General features: G+C 34.6%; 1 protein-coding gene across 5 annotated transcripts in view; it reads right to left on the bottom strand.

Moving 5' to 3' along the window:
- Nucleotides 1–322: 322 nt before the first annotated feature.
- LOC123552376 (serine/threonine-protein phosphatase 6 regulatory subunit 3-like) overlaps nt 323–18794 on the bottom strand; it is a 71671-nt gene continuing 53199 nt past the window's right edge. For 2 of the 5 annotated variants that reach the window (XM_045341995.2, XM_045341996.2), the window contains exons 17-27: nt 18467–18564; nt 18095–18155; nt 17218–17348; nt 16647–16777; nt 16032–16260; nt 15604–15686; nt 14621–14924; nt 14088–14240; nt 13623–13685; nt 8299–8433; nt 323–6817 (exon numbers count right to left, since the gene is read on the bottom strand). In XM_045341995.2, the coding sequence (XP_045197930.1) occupies nt 6739–6817; nt 8299–8433; nt 13623–13685; nt 14088–14240; nt 14621–14924; nt 15604–15686; nt 16032–16260; nt 16647–16777; nt 17218–17348; nt 18095–18155; nt 18467–18564 (1467 nt within the window). In that variant the 3' untranslated portion in view covers nt 323–6738. The remainder of the gene's footprint in view (nt 6818–8298; nt 8434–13622; nt 13686–14087; nt 14241–14620; nt 14925–15603; nt 15687–16031; nt 16261–16646; nt 16778–17217; nt 17349–18094; nt 18156–18466; nt 18565–18794) is intronic. The other 3 variants (XM_045341997.2, XM_045341998.2, XM_045341999.2) reach the window with 3 other exon arrangements.

The raw sequence follows: 18794 nt of genomic DNA, 5'->3' as shown, positions 1-18794 counted from the left end.
AAAAAATTGTACACAAATGTCCCGAAAAAAATGTGCATGTCCACTTCATATTGATAACATATAAAAAGTTTCCTTTTACTTGAATGGAAACTAGGAATTGAGTACACCAGCATAACGAATAGACTGACTGACAGTTCAAACACCAAGTCTCCTGGGTCTTAGACACTGGGTGCATAAAATTTGTCCTCATAAAAACAGCCATTCAGATGCTGTGGTTTTGTGCCTGGCTGCCAAAATGAATTTAAACTTCAGAATCCAAGATCAGGCCAGATGCCTTACTATTGACTGAATGTATACAAGGCAAGTAATAATAAGAAAGGCATTTCTGCATCAGAATTTTATTATTTCTTTTTTTTTCATGATACAGGTAGATTATGTGGAAATCTATGATCAAGAGACAAAATAAACACTCTTATAGTACATTTCTCTGTTTGATTCGCACATAAAATACTATTTATATACAGCTTAGAAATAAATTACAACTTTACTTCAACAGGCTAAAAAAATTAACAAATGCCAAAACCTCGAGACATTCATCAACTTTATATGCATTTATCCATAACAAAATTTCATAATACTTTTTGCTACCAAATCATTATTTACACATATTTAATCTTTGGTAACAAAAAGTGAAAACAATGATTAAGAATTAACGCATCGGCAAATAAAAAAAAAACATTTTTATACATGAACATATTATAATTATGCAACAACCCTATTCAAGGCTATTATATATTTATTTTGCATTAGTCATTTACTCTGTGGCAATGCTACATGGCTTTGGCTTATCGAACACTACGAGTGATGAAATATCAGGTCAGTTACATGTACATTTATGAAATTCTGACAAACTGAGCCCAATACATGTATGACATACTGAAAAGCTGAGTATCTTTCAAAAACTTAGTATGATTGTATGTTTATATGACAATCTTTATTTCTGCCTTGCAATTTATGATTTACCCATATATGTTATTAAAAGTAATTCCAGTTTCAAGGGATTACAAGTGTTAAGGAAACCATCTTTAAAGGGGCAACACTCCAAATTCTAACAAATATATAAATTTTCAAGAACAGCACTGTTTATAAAGTATTAAAACAAGTATGCCCACAGCAGAATGTCGAGCCCGCCAGCTGTCAAGCGTGACCTTAACCTTGGACTTAGGGACCTGGTTCTTGCGCATTACACTCCGTCTCATAATGGTGAACATTCATGCTAAGTTACATCAAAGTCCCACCATGCATGAAGAAGAAATGCTCCGGACAAACTTCAATTTGACCTTTGACCTCCAACTGTGACCTTGACCTTTGAGATAGGAACATGGGGTTTGCACATGACATGCCTCCTCATTGAGGTAAACATTCATGTCAAATATAAACAAGATTGGTCCATGCATGTCAAAGTTATGGTTCGGACAAAATCAGACAGACACACACATACACCGAGTGGTGACTATATCGAGTTCACCGCAAGCAGCTCGACAGAAATATTAATTACAACTTAGTTGGTATTTTGTAGGTACAGACAATTTCAAATCAAATTATTTTCTATATATTTTACAGACAACATAAAGAAGTATGTTTCTATAATTAAACATTGCCAATGAGTCACTGTTTTTTACCTGTGGTTTACAGTTTTTGGAGTGTTGCAATTTTGACAAATCTGTAATATTTCGGTGTGCCCTATGAAGTCAAAGCTGCAGTCTACACATCATTGATCAATTACATAATTTCCCATGACAGCCAAACCTCAAATTATTCAAAATATGCAGATTTCAACTTAAAAACACAAGTTAAAAGCAGATTTTAATAAAAAGTGCACTTTTTAAAATAATTCTACCATGAAATTATTTTATCTGAATTTGAAAAAATCACTGATTACTGCCATGAAATAAAACAAATGCCAAAATAAACAAGAATAATCTAATGTCAAAATCGTCCTTTGTTTACAATGTTACTTACATTCTGGGAACATTTGTAAGCAATTTTCATTCTAAAAATCAATATTTTCTTCTACAGGTAACTAAACTAAAATGTGACTTCCCTACAATACTTCATTAAAATCAAATCAAATCATGGAACTGGTAGCAAACAAAGTATCAAATCTTTGTTTTGTTTTGTTTAAACAAAGCACATGCACAGCAAGTCGGAACTTGAATTTCGCACTTTGTGAACAAGAAATAGACCAACTGTACTTCAGAAGACAAAAATATTATTTTGTATAAAATTATTTCATACTGCTGTTCAGATGGTGTCTATTATACAACTTCTTGATTCTAGATCAAAATCAATTGTGGTGTTTCACAGCGGATTTTCAAATGGATGACAGAGGAAAATGCAATGGGTGGATAGTCTATGATGAATAAATAATGTTAGTTTGGTGAAAAAAAATAGATGGTCCAACAAAAATAATAAATAAATGCGAATTTGGAAACAAATATATAATTTGAAAAACTCTTCAATTGATTTCAACAAATAAAAGCCTTTTTCACATTCAGGGCTTCTTAAATAGAATTTTAAATATATTCAACAAATGAAAATGAAAATAATGACCAAATGTTTTTTTCTGATGGGGAAAACAGAATTGACACAAAAAAATAAACAAATGTATCTAGAAAATTTATAGTTGCATGTTACGCAAAAACACTCAAATATTCATGGATATAAATCTGTTTCCATTTATATTTAAGTCAGTTTACAGATGCATCTATAAACATGATTATTCATATAACAGAATAGAACAAATTCCAGCAAATTTATTTAAAAATCTTGGGGAAACTCTGATTCAGTAATATTTCAAAAGAAGCCGCTAATCTAAAATTATTACAATTACAATGATAAATTAACAGCCAATTGACATGTATTAAAGCACTTTCAGCTAGTTTAAATGTTAATAAATTGTATTATATAGCCTCCTTTAAAATGAAAAGTCACATTTTTGCTTACATTTGGAAATACATCAATCTTCCTGATACTATCAACTATATATGTTGATTAAATCAATTAAGTTATACTAGCCTTAACACTAGAAAATACTTTTTTTCTTAATAAACTGAGAAAGAAATTGGATCAAGTTGTTAAACATAGAAATAATGAAGTTTAAAACATTCTTAAATCTCACAAGTACTTGCGATACACATTCTGTATGAACTGAAGTATATATACATTGCCTCTCAAAAACAGAATTCATCCAATTTTTTTCTTAACAAACAGTATAAATATAGTATACAAATTGGGATTGAACCTTTTGTTACTGACATTCTTTTAATTAGATCCACAAAACAGAAAAATTAAGTTGCATATAAAGTGAGATCCAGCAAGATTTTAACCAATCACAGTATCTGTCACACTATACTTCACACATACAGTCCCAAGAAGGGAAGCATTCTAAAAATAAAGGGGAAAAAGTGATCCAGTAGTTAAGACGCAAGACTATATATCCAGGGTTGTGAGTTTGAACCCCCCTGCTCCTCCACTAAAATTTAGAGTCTTACTGACTTTAAATCCAGGTACCCTGTCAGACACTTACACTTGGGACATAAAAATGGAAACTTGGAGCATCTTGCACTATATCAAAGCCTACATTGACTAACATTCTTACTGAGTTGGTGCCCATACAGGCAATGCATAACCTAAATACCAACAATGAAGTGCTTATACATGCAAATACAGACTCTTCTGTTCTCAGCTAAAGCTTTCTTAGCAATCTCAAAATATTAGCAGTTGTGGCAAACAATTTCTTTTGCTTTAATAATACTTAATAACTCAAATCAAATTTGTGTTCCTCAGCAAAAAAAGCACATAAAAAGCTGCTAATCTAAAATTAAGAAGATAGGGAAGTTTTCAAAAAAATCAAACCCATTTTCATACTCACAATTTTCTCTATACAATCTGCATCCAACTGTTTTTTGTCTGATCTATAATTTTCATAAGAGGAATGGAAAATTCTGCTTTATTTTGGTAACTTATACTTAATTTTTTTTTTTAAAGCATCAAACTGAGAAAAACAAGAGGACCATGATGGTCCTGAATCGCTCACCTCTTCCCACATGACCCAGTTTTGAGTACGAGTCGTTTTTTCTATTATTTGACATAGTGACCTAGTTTTTGAGCTCATGTGACCCAGTTTTGAACTTGACCTAGATATTATTAAGATAAAAATTCTGACCAATTTTCATGAAGATCCATTGAAAAATATGGTCTCTAGAGAGGTCACAAGGTTTTTCTATTATTTGACCTATTGACCTAGTTTTCGAAGGTACGTGACCCTGTTTTGAACTTTACCTAGATATCATCAAAGTGAACATTCTCACTAATTTTCATGAAGATCTCATGAAAAATATGGCCTCTAGAGAGGTCAAAAGGTTTTTCTACTTTTATACCTACTGACCTAGTTTTTGACCGCACGTGACCCAGTTTCGAAACTGACCTAAATATCATCAAGGTGAACATTCTGACCAATTTTCATGAATATCCATTGAAAAATATGGCCTCTAGAGAGGTCAAAAGATTTTAATAATGTTAGACCTAATGACCTAGTTTTTGACCGTAGTTGACCCAGTTTCAAACTTGACCTAGATATCATCAAGATGAATATTCAGACCAACTTTCATAAAGATCCCAAGAAAAGTATGGCCTCTAGAGAGGTCACAAGGTTTTTTTATTATTTGACCTACTGACCTAGTTTTTTATGGCACGTGACCCAGTTTCAAACTTGACCTAGATATCATCAAGGTGAACATTCTGACCAATTTTTATGGAGATCCATTCAAAAGTATGGCCTCTAGAGAGGTCATAAGGTTTTTCTATTTTTAGACCTACTGACCTAGTTTTTGATTGCACGTGACCCAGTTTCGAACTTGACCTAGATATCATCAAGCTGAACATTCTGACCAATTTTCATGAAGATCTTGTGAAATATATGGCCTCTAGAGAGGTCACAAGGTTTTTCTATTTTTAGACCTACTGACCTAGTTTTTGACGGCACGTGACCCAGTTTCGAACTTGACCTAGATATCATCAAGCTGAACATTCTGACCAATTTTCATGAAGATCTTTTGAAATATATGGCCTCTAGAGAGGTCACAAGGTTTTTCTATTTTTAGACCTACTGACGTAGTTTTTGAAGATCGTGACCCAGTTTCGAACTTGACCTAGATTTCATCAAGATGAACATTCTGACCAACTTTCATTAAAATCCCATGAAAAATGTAACCTCTAGAGTGGTCACAAGCAAAAGTTTACGGACAGACGCATGCACGACGGACACCGCGCGATCACAAAAGCTCACCTTGTCACTTTGTGACAGGTGAGCTAAAAATGTGTATGTAGGTACAAAGTAATTAAGTAAGAATTTCTTAATCACTGAAATCTTTTATTTTACATATCATGAGATGCATATATCTAAATGAGTTATTTCATGTTACATACAACATACATCCTTTCAAGTTTTCTGAAAATACTTAATAATCACAGGCAATGCAAACACCTATTTATATTACGCAAATAGGCCAATGGGGTCCTTTCATTTTTGTCTACAGATAATAAATTGAAACGAAGCACCATATTAAATCGGATTTATCATTACACTGAAATGTACACGACTGATGACAATGCATTAAGATTCACCAAATCAAACATTACACTTTTATCTCGACTAATATTGTACGACTTTAACCTGTTAATGGTTTGCAAACAATCATACCATGAAAATGCTGGTATATCACATATACGCATAAATTATTTTAAACTAAATGTGTACAGCTTCTGTAGATTTTTCCCAGTAGTAGGTGAAATGTTGAATGAAACCAATAAATAGGCAGGCAACTATAAATACAAGTACAATATGCCTTAGTGGTCCAGAATGAGAAATGTGTTATCGTTTGTCACCAGGCAGGTATTTAAGGTAGTAGCTCTGTAACGGTTATTAACAATTTCTGTTTTATCCTGTGTTCTCCATATGAGATAACTGTCATTTTGGACCAATCACCTTAAATACTAATAACCAATGACCTACCTATCTACTGGATATCATTATTTGTACCTTCAACATTTATGACTAGGGGAATTCAAATCCACCACTTTGCATTTCAAATACACAACCTTATTAACAAACAGGAACTAATTCACTGTATGCAAGCCCAGAAATTGTAAAAGCTTATATGATATAAACAGCTGCTTAATGAATCCATTTACTATTTTGGCCAGCGGGCAGAATGGTGATGTAGATTTTTTTTCCAATGCAAGTCATTTTAAAAACAATCCTATCTCGCTAAAACCCATCATGTCTTTACAGATTTACAAACTAAAATGTAAGGATTTTATGCATCATATGCTGTATTTTCATGCATTTCTATGCGGCTATATATTCCAATATGCTGGTGCTTTTATGAGTCTACTATCAATTGTTTAACTAAAGTCAATTATCTCTAGCAACAACACTACACGTCTCTACATACTGAAATTTGCAATCACGATCACAGCATTATCTCTATATACAGTAACACCGACCTTTCAGCAGGTCGACGCTGTACTAGTTTTTATTTTACTTTTTCCTTATTAGGTAACACAGTGACCTTGAGTTAAGTCAAGGTCACTCATTGTTCACCTGTGGAACAATGTTGTTAGGTTTTACACGTAACGCATTATGATAGACAGACTATATACACAGCTGCCGTGTAATCACAGTATTATAACATGAACCAGGTTTTCTTTTTCAACTGTCTGTGTCGGCAAGTATCAAACAGGACCATTCTGTACATTGGCACCAGATTGAATTGCTGTATCAAATGACTCCAGCGCATCTTTAGCCTGAGTCCTGAAAAGAAAATTTAATAATAAGGGGCTCACAATCGTAAATGCATTCTTTTCTCAAAAAATCATAATTCAATGTAATACACTGGGACCCTGTTATAACGCTGTAGTCGTGGTCCAAGGTTCGAGACCCATGGATCTAGCAGGGTTAAAAGTTATAACACGGGTTGATGGTATCAGCGGTATATGCAATACCCCACCCATCAGTAATGTATCAGACGTATTTTGGACGCTGTTTTTTGTTAATAAGAAATAAGAATCACATAACGGGACATTTATTTACCTTAAATGCTACTGAAAAATACATTAAAAGAATTATAACGCTGTGTTATCTTCTCATTTTGTCGTGATTCTAAAAGAAAGTTGGAATTGTGTATCCCGGAAGTAAACATATATAACGCTGTGTGAGGAATGCGCGGTTGTGACATACGCAATGCAATTGCACTGAGGGTTTATGTAACTAAGAGAAAAAACGTGGACAGTCTTAAAAAATTTAATTTTGAAAACATGAAGAAAATCGATAAATAAGATTGAAAATTGTTAAATCACCGTCGTTAATATACCATATTCAAAAGGGAAAACATTCTCAATATGGTTTTCAGTTCGTCGAATCTTCGTTAATTCCAATGAACTGAGTGTGATGATTACGAAAAACGGCTGCATTTTATTACAAAACTGGGCCTGTTGTTCGATTTTTTATTCACTCAAGTGTTCATGTCATCCGCTTAATTGGTGCAAACTTAAACGGTTTGATAGTTGACTAACAAATGTTACAAACAATCTAATTTTGACACGGTACTGATTGCCTGATTGTCACATATCTACATGTATTCAAACTTTAACAAAGGCGATACGCAAACAAGTAAGCTAGCAGACAATTATTGATTTTTGACACAAAGTTGTCATGGCAAAGGTGTCAAAGTACAAAGTACATGTAGTTTTAACGCTGGTTATAATCAAATTAAATAATATCCGCGGACTCAGTTTTTTTGTTTGTTTTTTTTTTTTTTAACCCCCGAAAATTCCGGAGCCAAGGGCCTACCGCGTTATAACGAATGCCGCGGTATATCGAGTAGCGTTATAACGGGTTTCGAGTGTATTTGGGAACACTTTTGCAAGGTCCATGAAGTTTCCACATTTCTGTGCTTCATTTGTCATTGTTTGCTGCAGTTATATTAATTAGAAAATGTAACAATTTATTTTATTAAATCAAATCCAGCCCTGTTTTCTTACACGGTATAGTTCCTCCCAGACTTAGATTGGAGTTTCACCATATAGAAATTTTGAAAAACCTTTGCTAATTACACAGGACACAGGCCAAACTAAAGATCTCAGTTCAGAAACAGTGCGCACCTACTGAAAGTAATGTATGAACAATGAACATCAAAACTACAGTTCAGTATCATGTTTTCAACATTTAGACGAGCGTGTATCACAGTTTGGTGTACTGTCTTCTGTAACAAGCCACTTAACGTAAGAACATACCTTAATTCTTCTAATTTATCTGTTGATATATCAGGTGTATCTTTCGTTGGTCCATTTCCCTGAATATCTGACTGACTGGGGCTCACACAGTTTGGGGCACCAGCCGGCTTCAAAAGACCAACTTTGGTCAGAAAACTGCAATATACAAATTCCAAAGTTGTTTCTCTACACACATGTAAAATTACACCAAGCCTAGTTCCTGCTTTTGTGTTATACTGGTTAAATATGTAACATGTTGTCCTGTTAATGTGGTAATCTTAATTAATGTCACTATACTACTACATGTACGTTGTAGGTGTTACCAAGACAGATATTAATTTATGCATGCTTGCTAAAGAGTACCACTATTAAAATGAAAAGTAAAATTCATATTCTCATATATTAATAAGATGGTTCAATAGCATTATGAATCATGTATTATACTAAGGTTTTATAAACTTTATAAATGAAGCAAACAATGTGTATAATTGTGCTAGTACATTAATTATGCTGTGTCTAAGTTTGAAGCCAGCTGTTCAAAATTATTTACAGAAACTGTCACCTGTAACAATAGATGTCAACACCTTCTAGATACTTGGCTAACAACTTGTGTAAGCAGTTGCGTCTTGTTTTCGAAACAGTATGAATTATTCAACAACTTTGTCTAACATGAAAACAGGCTTTAGTATTTGAGACAGAGGGCATTATCTGACATGAAAGGGGACATAAATGGGGTTCTTTTATTTTTGCCATTCTATCACTTTTTAAGGAAAACAGAAACAGGAACTTGGAAATCTAGGCCAGTACTTAAACCTAGAATCTAATTTTGCAGTTAAAAAAAATGCAAGTGGTAAAAATCTTTGAGTAACATACAATTTTGCTTCACAAGGCATATCCATTAAAACTGCTTATGAGTCAGTAAGCACACTAAGACAGACAGGAGACGTGCAAAATTTCCAGAACACAATAAGCAAATAATGCAGGTCTACCATTTATCCTCTAGATATGGATACAAAAACTTTTGGTCCCTATTCGATTAACCAACTCACAAACATATTTTGACTACCTGTTTGATTCATTAAGGACATATTCCTTTAAACAAGACTTGAAACTTGCATAAATACAGATTTTCTTAAAATAATTCCTATGCTGCTGAAGTCCCTAAAAAGTACCAAATTTTATAACAGAAAAAGGGGAGCCTTGTGAGGTTACTGACTCATAACAGTGGCAAAAGCATTTCAGGCAACACTTCACACCAGTTTACTGTAACTTCATTCACATTTTCTAAATGCTATTAAATTATTACATTTTGCTTTAGATATAATTTTCATTTTGTTGGACTCTTACTGACAATTACACAGTTCAGGTCGTACAACCACAGGGATCTGTCACGTGCTATGATAGAGGGGTAAAATTTCTTTTATATGTTTTGAAAAAAAATACATATAAACCATATATAGAGACAAGGGGGATAACATGGTGAATTTCAATTTTTTCCCTACGTTCTTGTACCCCATGCTATCGTGCAACATTTTGGTAATAGCCGACTCATAACTACTGAACTACATGAGCAAAGGATGATACTAACAGAAAATGTATACTTTTCCCACTTTAAAATGTACCAAAAAGTCGTAAATCATAATTTTCTATATGCTGACACAGCCGTGTTTACAACTTGGACACGATCGCGTAAAGCATTAACACTGTCATGTCGAGGTGTAAACTGCAATAAATCGCGGTAGAAATTAGTGAAACAAGTTATGATTCATAAGAATGTTAATAAATACACTAACTGCAAACATTTACACACCTCTGATATTTCTGTCCGGGAAGAATACGCGTATTTTATCATAACTGACAAACATTGTCTTCTTTTCTAGTTATGAAGCAAGAAAGGTCACATGATCTTTTTTTTGTATCGGTCATCCAATCAGAAAACAGGTTTCATCAACACTTAGACGGCTGTCAACATGGAGAGAAATGCATGAATGTACAGCGAGAAAGATAAAATACGCGTATTCTTCCCAAACAGAAATTTCTGAGGTGTGTAAATGTTTGCAGTTAGTGTACTTTTAACATTCTTATGAATCATAACTTGTTTCACCAAGTTCTACCACTATTTATTGCAGTTTACACATGGACATGACAGTGTCAATGCTATACGCGATCGTGTCCAAGTTGTAAACACGTCTGTGTCAGCATATAGAAAATTATGATTTACGACTTTTTGGTACATTTTAAAGTGGGAAAAGTATACATTTTCTGTTAGTATCCATGGTTTTCCCTCGGAAATTTTGATAGGGGGTCATTATGACCCTTTCAAGTTTGACTTTGGGGGTCATTTTCAATTTCAAGGGGTCATTTTTTTAAGTTTAAAAAAATGAATAAAATGGTATTGAAATCTATATAACAAGAGCTGTCTCCATAGGATGACACATGCCCCCGATGGCACTTTAAATGAATAGTTATGGCCAATGTTAGAGATTAGGACCTTTGACCTACGAAATTGGGTCTTGCGCGCGACACGTCGTCTTACTGTGCCACACATTCATCCATAGTTATTTTAAAATCCATGTATGAATGACAAAGATATGGACCGGACACGCCCATCAATGCACTTTCATGAAAAATGACCTTTAACGTCTAAGTGTGACCTTGACCTTTGAGCTACGGACCTGTGTCTTGCGCGCGACACGTCGTCTTACTGTGGTACACATTCATGTTAAGTTATTTGAAAATCCATCCATCGATGACAAAGATATGGACCGGACAAGCCCATCAATGCACTATCCTTTAACGTCTAAGTGTGACCTTGACCTTTGAGCTACGGACCTGGGTCTTGCGCGCGACACGTCATCTTACTGTGGTACACATTCATGCCAAGTTACTTGAAAATCCATCCATCGATGACAAAGATATGGACCGGACACGAAAAATGCGGACAGACTGACAGATGGTTCAAAAACTATATGCCTCCCTTCGGGGGCATAAAAATCCAAAAGAAAACAGTGTGTTTATCATAAATTAACTTGCAATGTACTGTAAAGTAAAGAACAAAAAGAAATACTAGTACATTAACAAATTAATTTTTTACACTTTTTTGAAATCAGACAGTAATTGCAAACTTTTGAGTGCATCTGCGTGACGGAGGGATCTTTCAACGAATCTTGGACGTTTCGACCCCAAGACATTTCAACCCCAAAATTTAATTTTCTTGGACAATTCGACCCCAAAGAAATTTCGATCCCAAGGGATTTCGACCCCTCAGAAATAGTTGTATGTTTTCATTTTATATTTCTTTCATTTTGCATATTTTAGAAAATATGAATATATAGATCTATATAAATATTCTATTTTTAAATGAATCATACACAAAATACATGTCAGTGAATAATCCGCGCCGGCTGGAAAGGATCGGCCGTATGTTTATTATTGACAAGTTATTAACAAGTTTCGTGAAGAATTTTTGCCTAAGGCTAAGTGTAGTGTTGCAAAAAATTTCGCAGCCCAATACGAAAGGATTGTTTTGAATCTTTGATACATGGCCAGCATTTCATTTCGAAGTGATGACAAGTGATATATAGGGATATATAAATGTTTACATTTTCGGTTGAGGACCTTTCAACAGGGTTTTCCTCCGTGCAGAGAAAAACGTAATCTTTTGTTGATGCACCATTTTATTGAATGGTTTACCGTATAAAGAGACGCCGATATCGAGCCGATAATTAAACCTAGAACGCAGTCTACCTTTACTACTTCGTACCTACGCGCGAATCGGTACTTACTTACAATATTGGGTACGAAAATTTGTGTCGTCGTAATTTCGGCCGATAGTTGAGTTGCGTCAACAATGACGCGTTCTGAATTATTTTGAGGGTCATTCTGAAAATCAGTGTGCTAAAACGCACAAAAATGTGCGTCAAGGAAAACCCTGAGTATCATCCTTTGCTCATGTAGTTCAGTAGTTATGAGTCGGCTATCACCAAAATGTTGCGCGATAGCACAGGGTACAAGAACGTAGGGAAAAAATTGAAATTCACCGTGCTATCCCCCTTGTCTCTTTATATAGTTTATATGTATTTTTTTTTTCTTGAATTTCATTTAAAACATTTAAAAGAAATTTTACCCCTCTATCATAGTACATGACGGACCCTGTGCATACAACAACTTTCCAGTTTTAATGGCAGATCAAGACCACAAGTACACCTCCCTGTGTTAATTCAGACACAAGCTGGCACCTCGATAGAACCCATAAGCCAGCTACGGAGCTTCTTCACAAGAGTCAGTGTTCAAAGCAACAATCTTATTTTTACAGAGGTGAGCGTAAGGTGATTTGCAGTCACCACATTATCCACTTGAGTAAAAAGGCCTCTAGCTGTATGCTTTTTTTTCTGTGAAGCAAGATTTCCTATCTTGTCTTTTAATATTGCTAAAACTGAACTAACTAGAAGAGATTAAATGCCAGTTCAGATACTATTCCAATCAGATAAATGATCTGCCAATAGGAGGGCGGCCAACCCATGTGACTTTTCCGTATCGTATAAATGGGGGAAGATTGCTTGATTTAAGTAACATTGTAAGTTCCTTGTTAATTGTTATAAAAAGGTTTTGAAGACAGATAAACAAGTGCTTTCGTCTACAAGAATTTATCAATGTTTTTTCAAACACTTCACCCTAATTCCAGCATGTACATTACCTACACATTTGGTCCATGAAAATACATTTGGGCCAATTGTTCCAGAAAAGTATCAAGAATGTCTGGCAGACACTATGTGGTGAGGAAAGCACCCATTTTCCTGTCTTAGATGCTTTTTATTTTATCGCACCCATTTTCTGGTCTTAGACATTTTTATTTTATCGCACCCATTTTCTGGTCTTAAGACATTTTTATTTTATTGCACCCATTTTCTTGTCTTAGATGCTTTTTATTTTATCACACCCACTTCCCTGTCTTAGATGCTTTTTATTTTACAAAATCTGTCTAATAATGAAATTATAAGCAAAAATACATGTTACCAGAATCAAGCGATTTTCCCCTATGTGTACAATATCAAAAAGTCATGTGGGCTGGCCATCTTGAATAGATCGGTGTCAAAATATCTAGCCTTTACTAAACCATCCATTTTCAAAGGCAAATTACTGTATGTCTAACACCAGTAAGGAAGAAAAGTTCTAAATATTTATGTAACCTTCACCCCCACCCCCCAAATGAAATGTAACAAAATTACAGTAAACATAAATCTGATTAATACAAAGCTGAACACAATAGCCAAAGAACGAAGTTATACAGTACAGAAAACATTGTGTTGACAACAACGTGGTTAGTGTTTGTAACCAAAACTCACTTAAAGTTAGAACTAAGATCATCATCTGCAGACTCTTGTTGTTCATTCAAGCTTGTGTTACACCTTAAAACATAGCATATGCCCAAAAACGTTAAAAACAAAAAGCAAAATAGATGAAAATACCGCAACTTCTAGAAAACACAGACATCAAGCTTCATTCTGACATATCACAAATTACTGTGAATAACTAAACTAATTAATGTGAATGTACTATGTACTAATGTGAGAAAAAAATCAACTTATTTATATAAAGTAAATGGTCTCATTCATGCTGAATTGCATATATGTTAAAAAATAAAAATGTGAACATATTTTGGAAAAAGTGCGACTATTCTGCAACAAAAAATATCACTGTGTACAAAGTTCTTTTAAATGATTGAAATGAAACATGCTACTGTTCTACCTACGACTTGGCAAGGCAATTTAATATTGTTAGTGTTTCACAAAGTGATGTAACATACATACCCATCCCCCTGTGCGTTTGTATCTAGGTTTGGCTTTTCGGAATCACAGTCTGTACTAGGGGCTGGGGGAGATCTAGGGGACTGGGGCACCTGCTGGTTCCCTTCTTCATCTGGCAGGGGACTAGATGGTGGTGTAGGGGGCTTCTCTAAGGGACTAGTAATTACAGGAAAAAAGTAAATTGTAATTTATGTTCAAACTACCTAAATGGAACCTTGCATATATTACAAATGTGTTGACCAAACGCTACAAAAACAAAGAGCTAACATGCAACAAAGTAAAAACAGCCTGTCTGCAAATTAAGTAAACAATGCTTTTTTCTGTTTTAAGACTCCCCCTTCACACTGCCACAAAAGAACAAAACGGCTTTTACAAATCTGCCATGCTATCTCGTAATATATCATGTAACTGTCAGCAACAAAAATAGAGATATATAAAAAAATCTGCAATGCAAGCTATATAATAAATAGCAAGGAAATTCTTTTCTGGCATACTGGCAGTTAAAACAATCCCTCAAAGTAAAAGAAAGCAGTTACCTTTCAGTTTTTTCTGGAATATTTGACTGTGTCACCTTCTGTGTTGTGTCTTGTGAAGACTGGTTCTCTGATTTATTCACACTGGGAGACTGTGAACTAGACTGAGAAGCAGACTGGGAGTCAGTCTCCTTGTTGACATTATCACTTTTTTCACTTGAAGTGTCAGTATTTGATTGTTCCTGTTTTGCACTAGAGTCTGAATCACTATTTTTGTCTACAAGTTTATCGACATCAGTTCCTAAATCTTCGTCTGTTGTGGTATCTACACTTTCTAACTTTAAATCCATTTCTTTGTTACTGGCCACTATAAACATACAAATATGATAGTTTTATTTCATGAAATTCAATCGCCAGTTTGACAATGATCTCTCAGCTTCTACAGTGAGACCCTTACTACAATTTTACATCTACAAAAATTATCTTTTTAAAAGCAAAGAATGGTTTACTGCTCTGACATTCTTTTATCAACATAACATGACTGAATAAAAGCACTTTTTTGCTGTAAAATTGACAAGCAAAATACATTTCAGATGCGATGCGATTTTATAGTTGTATGCATGCATTAAGGATTTCAGCCTTTAATTTAAATAGCTTCCAAGGAGACAAAATTTAGTAGTACATGTTTTAAACACATTTTAGCTGTATAAATCCAACACATACATCTAAAGCCAAAATCTGAAGTTTTTAAGTATGCAAATTTACACATAGCAGGCAAGGCAGTTAATTTATTTTTGTTTTTGTTGGGTTTTAATGTCACACCGACACTTTAGGTCATATGGCGACTTTCCAGCTTTTCGTGGAGGAAGACCCCATAAATTATTTAATCACAGGAGGGCACCTGGGTAGAACCACCAACCAGCTGGTTGGCTTCCTCACATGAAGAATTGTATGAACAGGAATTTTTTACATGTAGATCTACACACAGAAGCAATGAAATCACCTCTCTTAAATTACAAGACTTGTCTGAAAGTGTTTGTACATACAGTAAGCATTTGTTCTTGAGCTAGGTTCCGTGGTATCCATGGCGACTGGTGAACTACTTCTTGGCTCAGCTTCACTACCTTCACTGTAATTAATTAAATGACTTAATGAACTGTTCAATCTGTAACCTGCAAAGTACCTATGATTAGTATGAATTCATGGATTTCAAATTTTCTATGTAAAAGTTGCATGTTGTTTTTTTTTGTTGGGATTTAAAATCAATATTATCATGTACTGACAATAACCACGAAATCCATGAAAATTAGTTTCCTACGAAAAATAAGAATTTAACAGTTATAACATCAAGCACAATAGTTTTAATGTTTCCATCAAGCAGCTGCCACAAAACCTAACAGAGTGAAACATCTTGTTCTACACGCAACCAATCAAACACAATCCATGGATCCAAGTTCTTAACAGATTATCGTACCTTTTAATGTTATCAAAATTCGTGAAATCTGCCCAGTTATCTTTGTTACTACTGTCCTCTGAAGATTTAGTCTTCTCTCCCTCTGAGGCCTTCTCAAAGTTTGCCCAATTATCTGATTGTGCTGGTTTATCTGTAGTGTTACTGTCCCAAGGCGAGGTATCCATGGCAATAGGACCACCTTCTATTGAGCCTGTCTGTTGTTGTTGTTGTTCAAAGTTTGCAGTCCATGCTGTAAAATGTATATATATATATATATTTTTTTAATCTAACAAAGTAATTTACATATCCCGCACCTTCACACAAATCTGTTAAGCTTCATGCCAGTAAAATCATATCGTATCAGTTTATTTTTAATGGAACAGCTGAAATTTTGTCATCTAGCAGTCTTCCGGGACATTATATCAAGTGTTGCTTTGAAGTAGAATTAGTCATTCAGAGGACCTTTGACTTACAAAACTCAAAATAGTAAGTCATCCACTGACCATCAGAAACAATCCTTTCAAGTTTTATGGTTGTTCTCTTGTTACTTCCCAGAAATCAAATAGTCAACCAACCAAATTACCACTGCGACTCCCTTTTCTTCAAAGGATTGGGCAGGATGGAGAAGCGACTTACCCTCATTTGAATCAACATCCATCTTTTCTGTCGGTCCTGGTTGTTGTACAATACGTTTGGGCGAGTCTAGTTCCTCCTCACTGTCTGTACTATCACTGTCGTCCTGACTACCACGAGTGACTGGCAATCTCCTGAAATAATGAAATAGTGGTGTAAATGATTGTTGTGCACAGAGATTGGCTTACATTGCTTTACTCAAGATTTCGTTTTGTTTTCTGGTTTTAAGTCACACTCTACTTTTTCCCAAATTTTAGAAATGAAGTTCTAAACAGTGCCACTCTACTCTGCTAAAATGGAATGTGTCCTTATATTTCTAATGTTGTTGAGAACAACGTCAAGGTGAATGCAATCTCATAGTCAGGGTTCATAAGTGGACACCTAGCCTTACAGGGTGGGATAGAATGTGCTGGCAAACTAAGACTCAGACCTGGGGCCTTGAAATACTGTTCTTCTGCTCTACAGATTGAATTACTTAAGTTCCATACAGAGACAAAATCAGCAGAAACAGTGCCATGTTTAATTGATCGTAAAGATGAACCTTTCACAAACTATTACAGTTTAAAAAGCTTACTCTGATCGTTTCTGTTGTGAAGAAGGTGAAAACGTGATTTCTTTCTCCTCCCAAATATCTTCATCACTATCGTTATCAAATTGTTGTAGTCTCTCGTTACAATACTGTTCAAAACGGGACGCATTTGGCCGCTGAAATATAAATATTTAGTACTTGTAGACAACTAGAAATGTGTCCATAGCCTAGGACACCAACACCTAATTTTTTTATGTAAAGCCTGAAGAGTGTGTCCTGTGAATAACAGCACTCCTGACAATTAAACATTTAGGAACTGTGACCATGTTCATTGATGTGACACATTGTCTCATACTGGTGGTCATTCAGTTGGTTATTTCTGAATCTGTCCAAGCAACATAAAGATATAGACCAGACATATTTTTGAACTGACACAAATGCAAAGACAAGGGTAACCCTCTAATATGCCCTTTATGGGGCCACATTAAACAGAGCCAATAAACTGACAATCAATTTCAATTTAATCATTCAGCACTATCAGTATTTTATCAAATTTCTTTTGAAATATGTATACATAGTCTAAAATACTGTTTATTTATTATACTTATAACCTGTAACTTAAGTTTATTCATTTTTTTTTTTTTTTTTACTTCAAGGCTACTTCTGAGAAACAGACAAAAATTGTAATTTTCATATTCCATGAATTTTCAAGACAAAAAAACCCAATTTGAATGACTTTTCCAGGTCTGTGCAAGCTATGTAATGTAACAGTTACTTATCCCACATGCTCTTATTCATAAAAGAAATAGCCAGGCATAGTGTTTTTTGCAAACTGTCTTGGGGAAACGTTTGGCACATGTCTCATTCTTTCCTCCGAACTTAGGAGGAAGGATTATAAACTTGTACAGTATAAAGTACCTACCACATCTTCGTTAACAGTGCCTCCAAAATCTATACTTGATATTCTGTCTGTAAATGGGGAACTGAAAACAAACATGTTTACATGTTTAAAGTAATACAATTAAGCACTCACTGCACATACATGTCATTCATAGTAATACTGCTCATACTTTGTCCAAAATAATTTGTTACATGAAACAGATATGATATTTTTAGTAACTTCAAAGAAGTTCACATATGAAACATCAAAATGCAGAAAGAATTTACCAGTGATATGATTTAGAAAATCATTTTATATTTGTCTCTGAAATCAATTACAGTTAAGACAGTTTTTCTTTGAGCAGCTTTTATTTAATGTGTAAGGCTCCTGCTAAATAAGAAATCTCCAACTTACTCTGTTTTTTCTTCGTGTTCCCCGAACTCATCTTCGTTAAATCCAAACTGGTCTATGAAGTTGGATGTCATCTGTTGCAGCTGATAATCAGAGAAGGCCTGAATAAACCAGGCAGTATTTCATGGTCACCAGCTTATAGGCGCAACACAATCGTAACACAACACACACACACACACACTACCAAAAAGCCAGCACAGGCACACACCAGTAATACAACCCATCAGGCATTAGCGATGTTGTGAATTTGTACTTGTTCTGGTATGCATATATGTAGTACTTCATTTTTTATTTAACTGAATGTCTGAGGTGTCAAAAATTAGAACATTAC

The sequence above is a fragment of the Mercenaria mercenaria genome, chromosome 4, assembly GCF_021730395.1.
Source record: "Mercenaria mercenaria strain notata chromosome 4, MADL_Memer_1, whole genome shotgun sequence".
NCBI classification, from domain to species: Eukaryota; Metazoa; Mollusca; class Bivalvia; order Venerida; family Veneridae; genus Mercenaria; species Mercenaria mercenaria.
The sequence above is the reverse complement of the archived record's forward strand: the minus strand, read 5'-3'. Positions and strand labels throughout refer to the sequence as shown.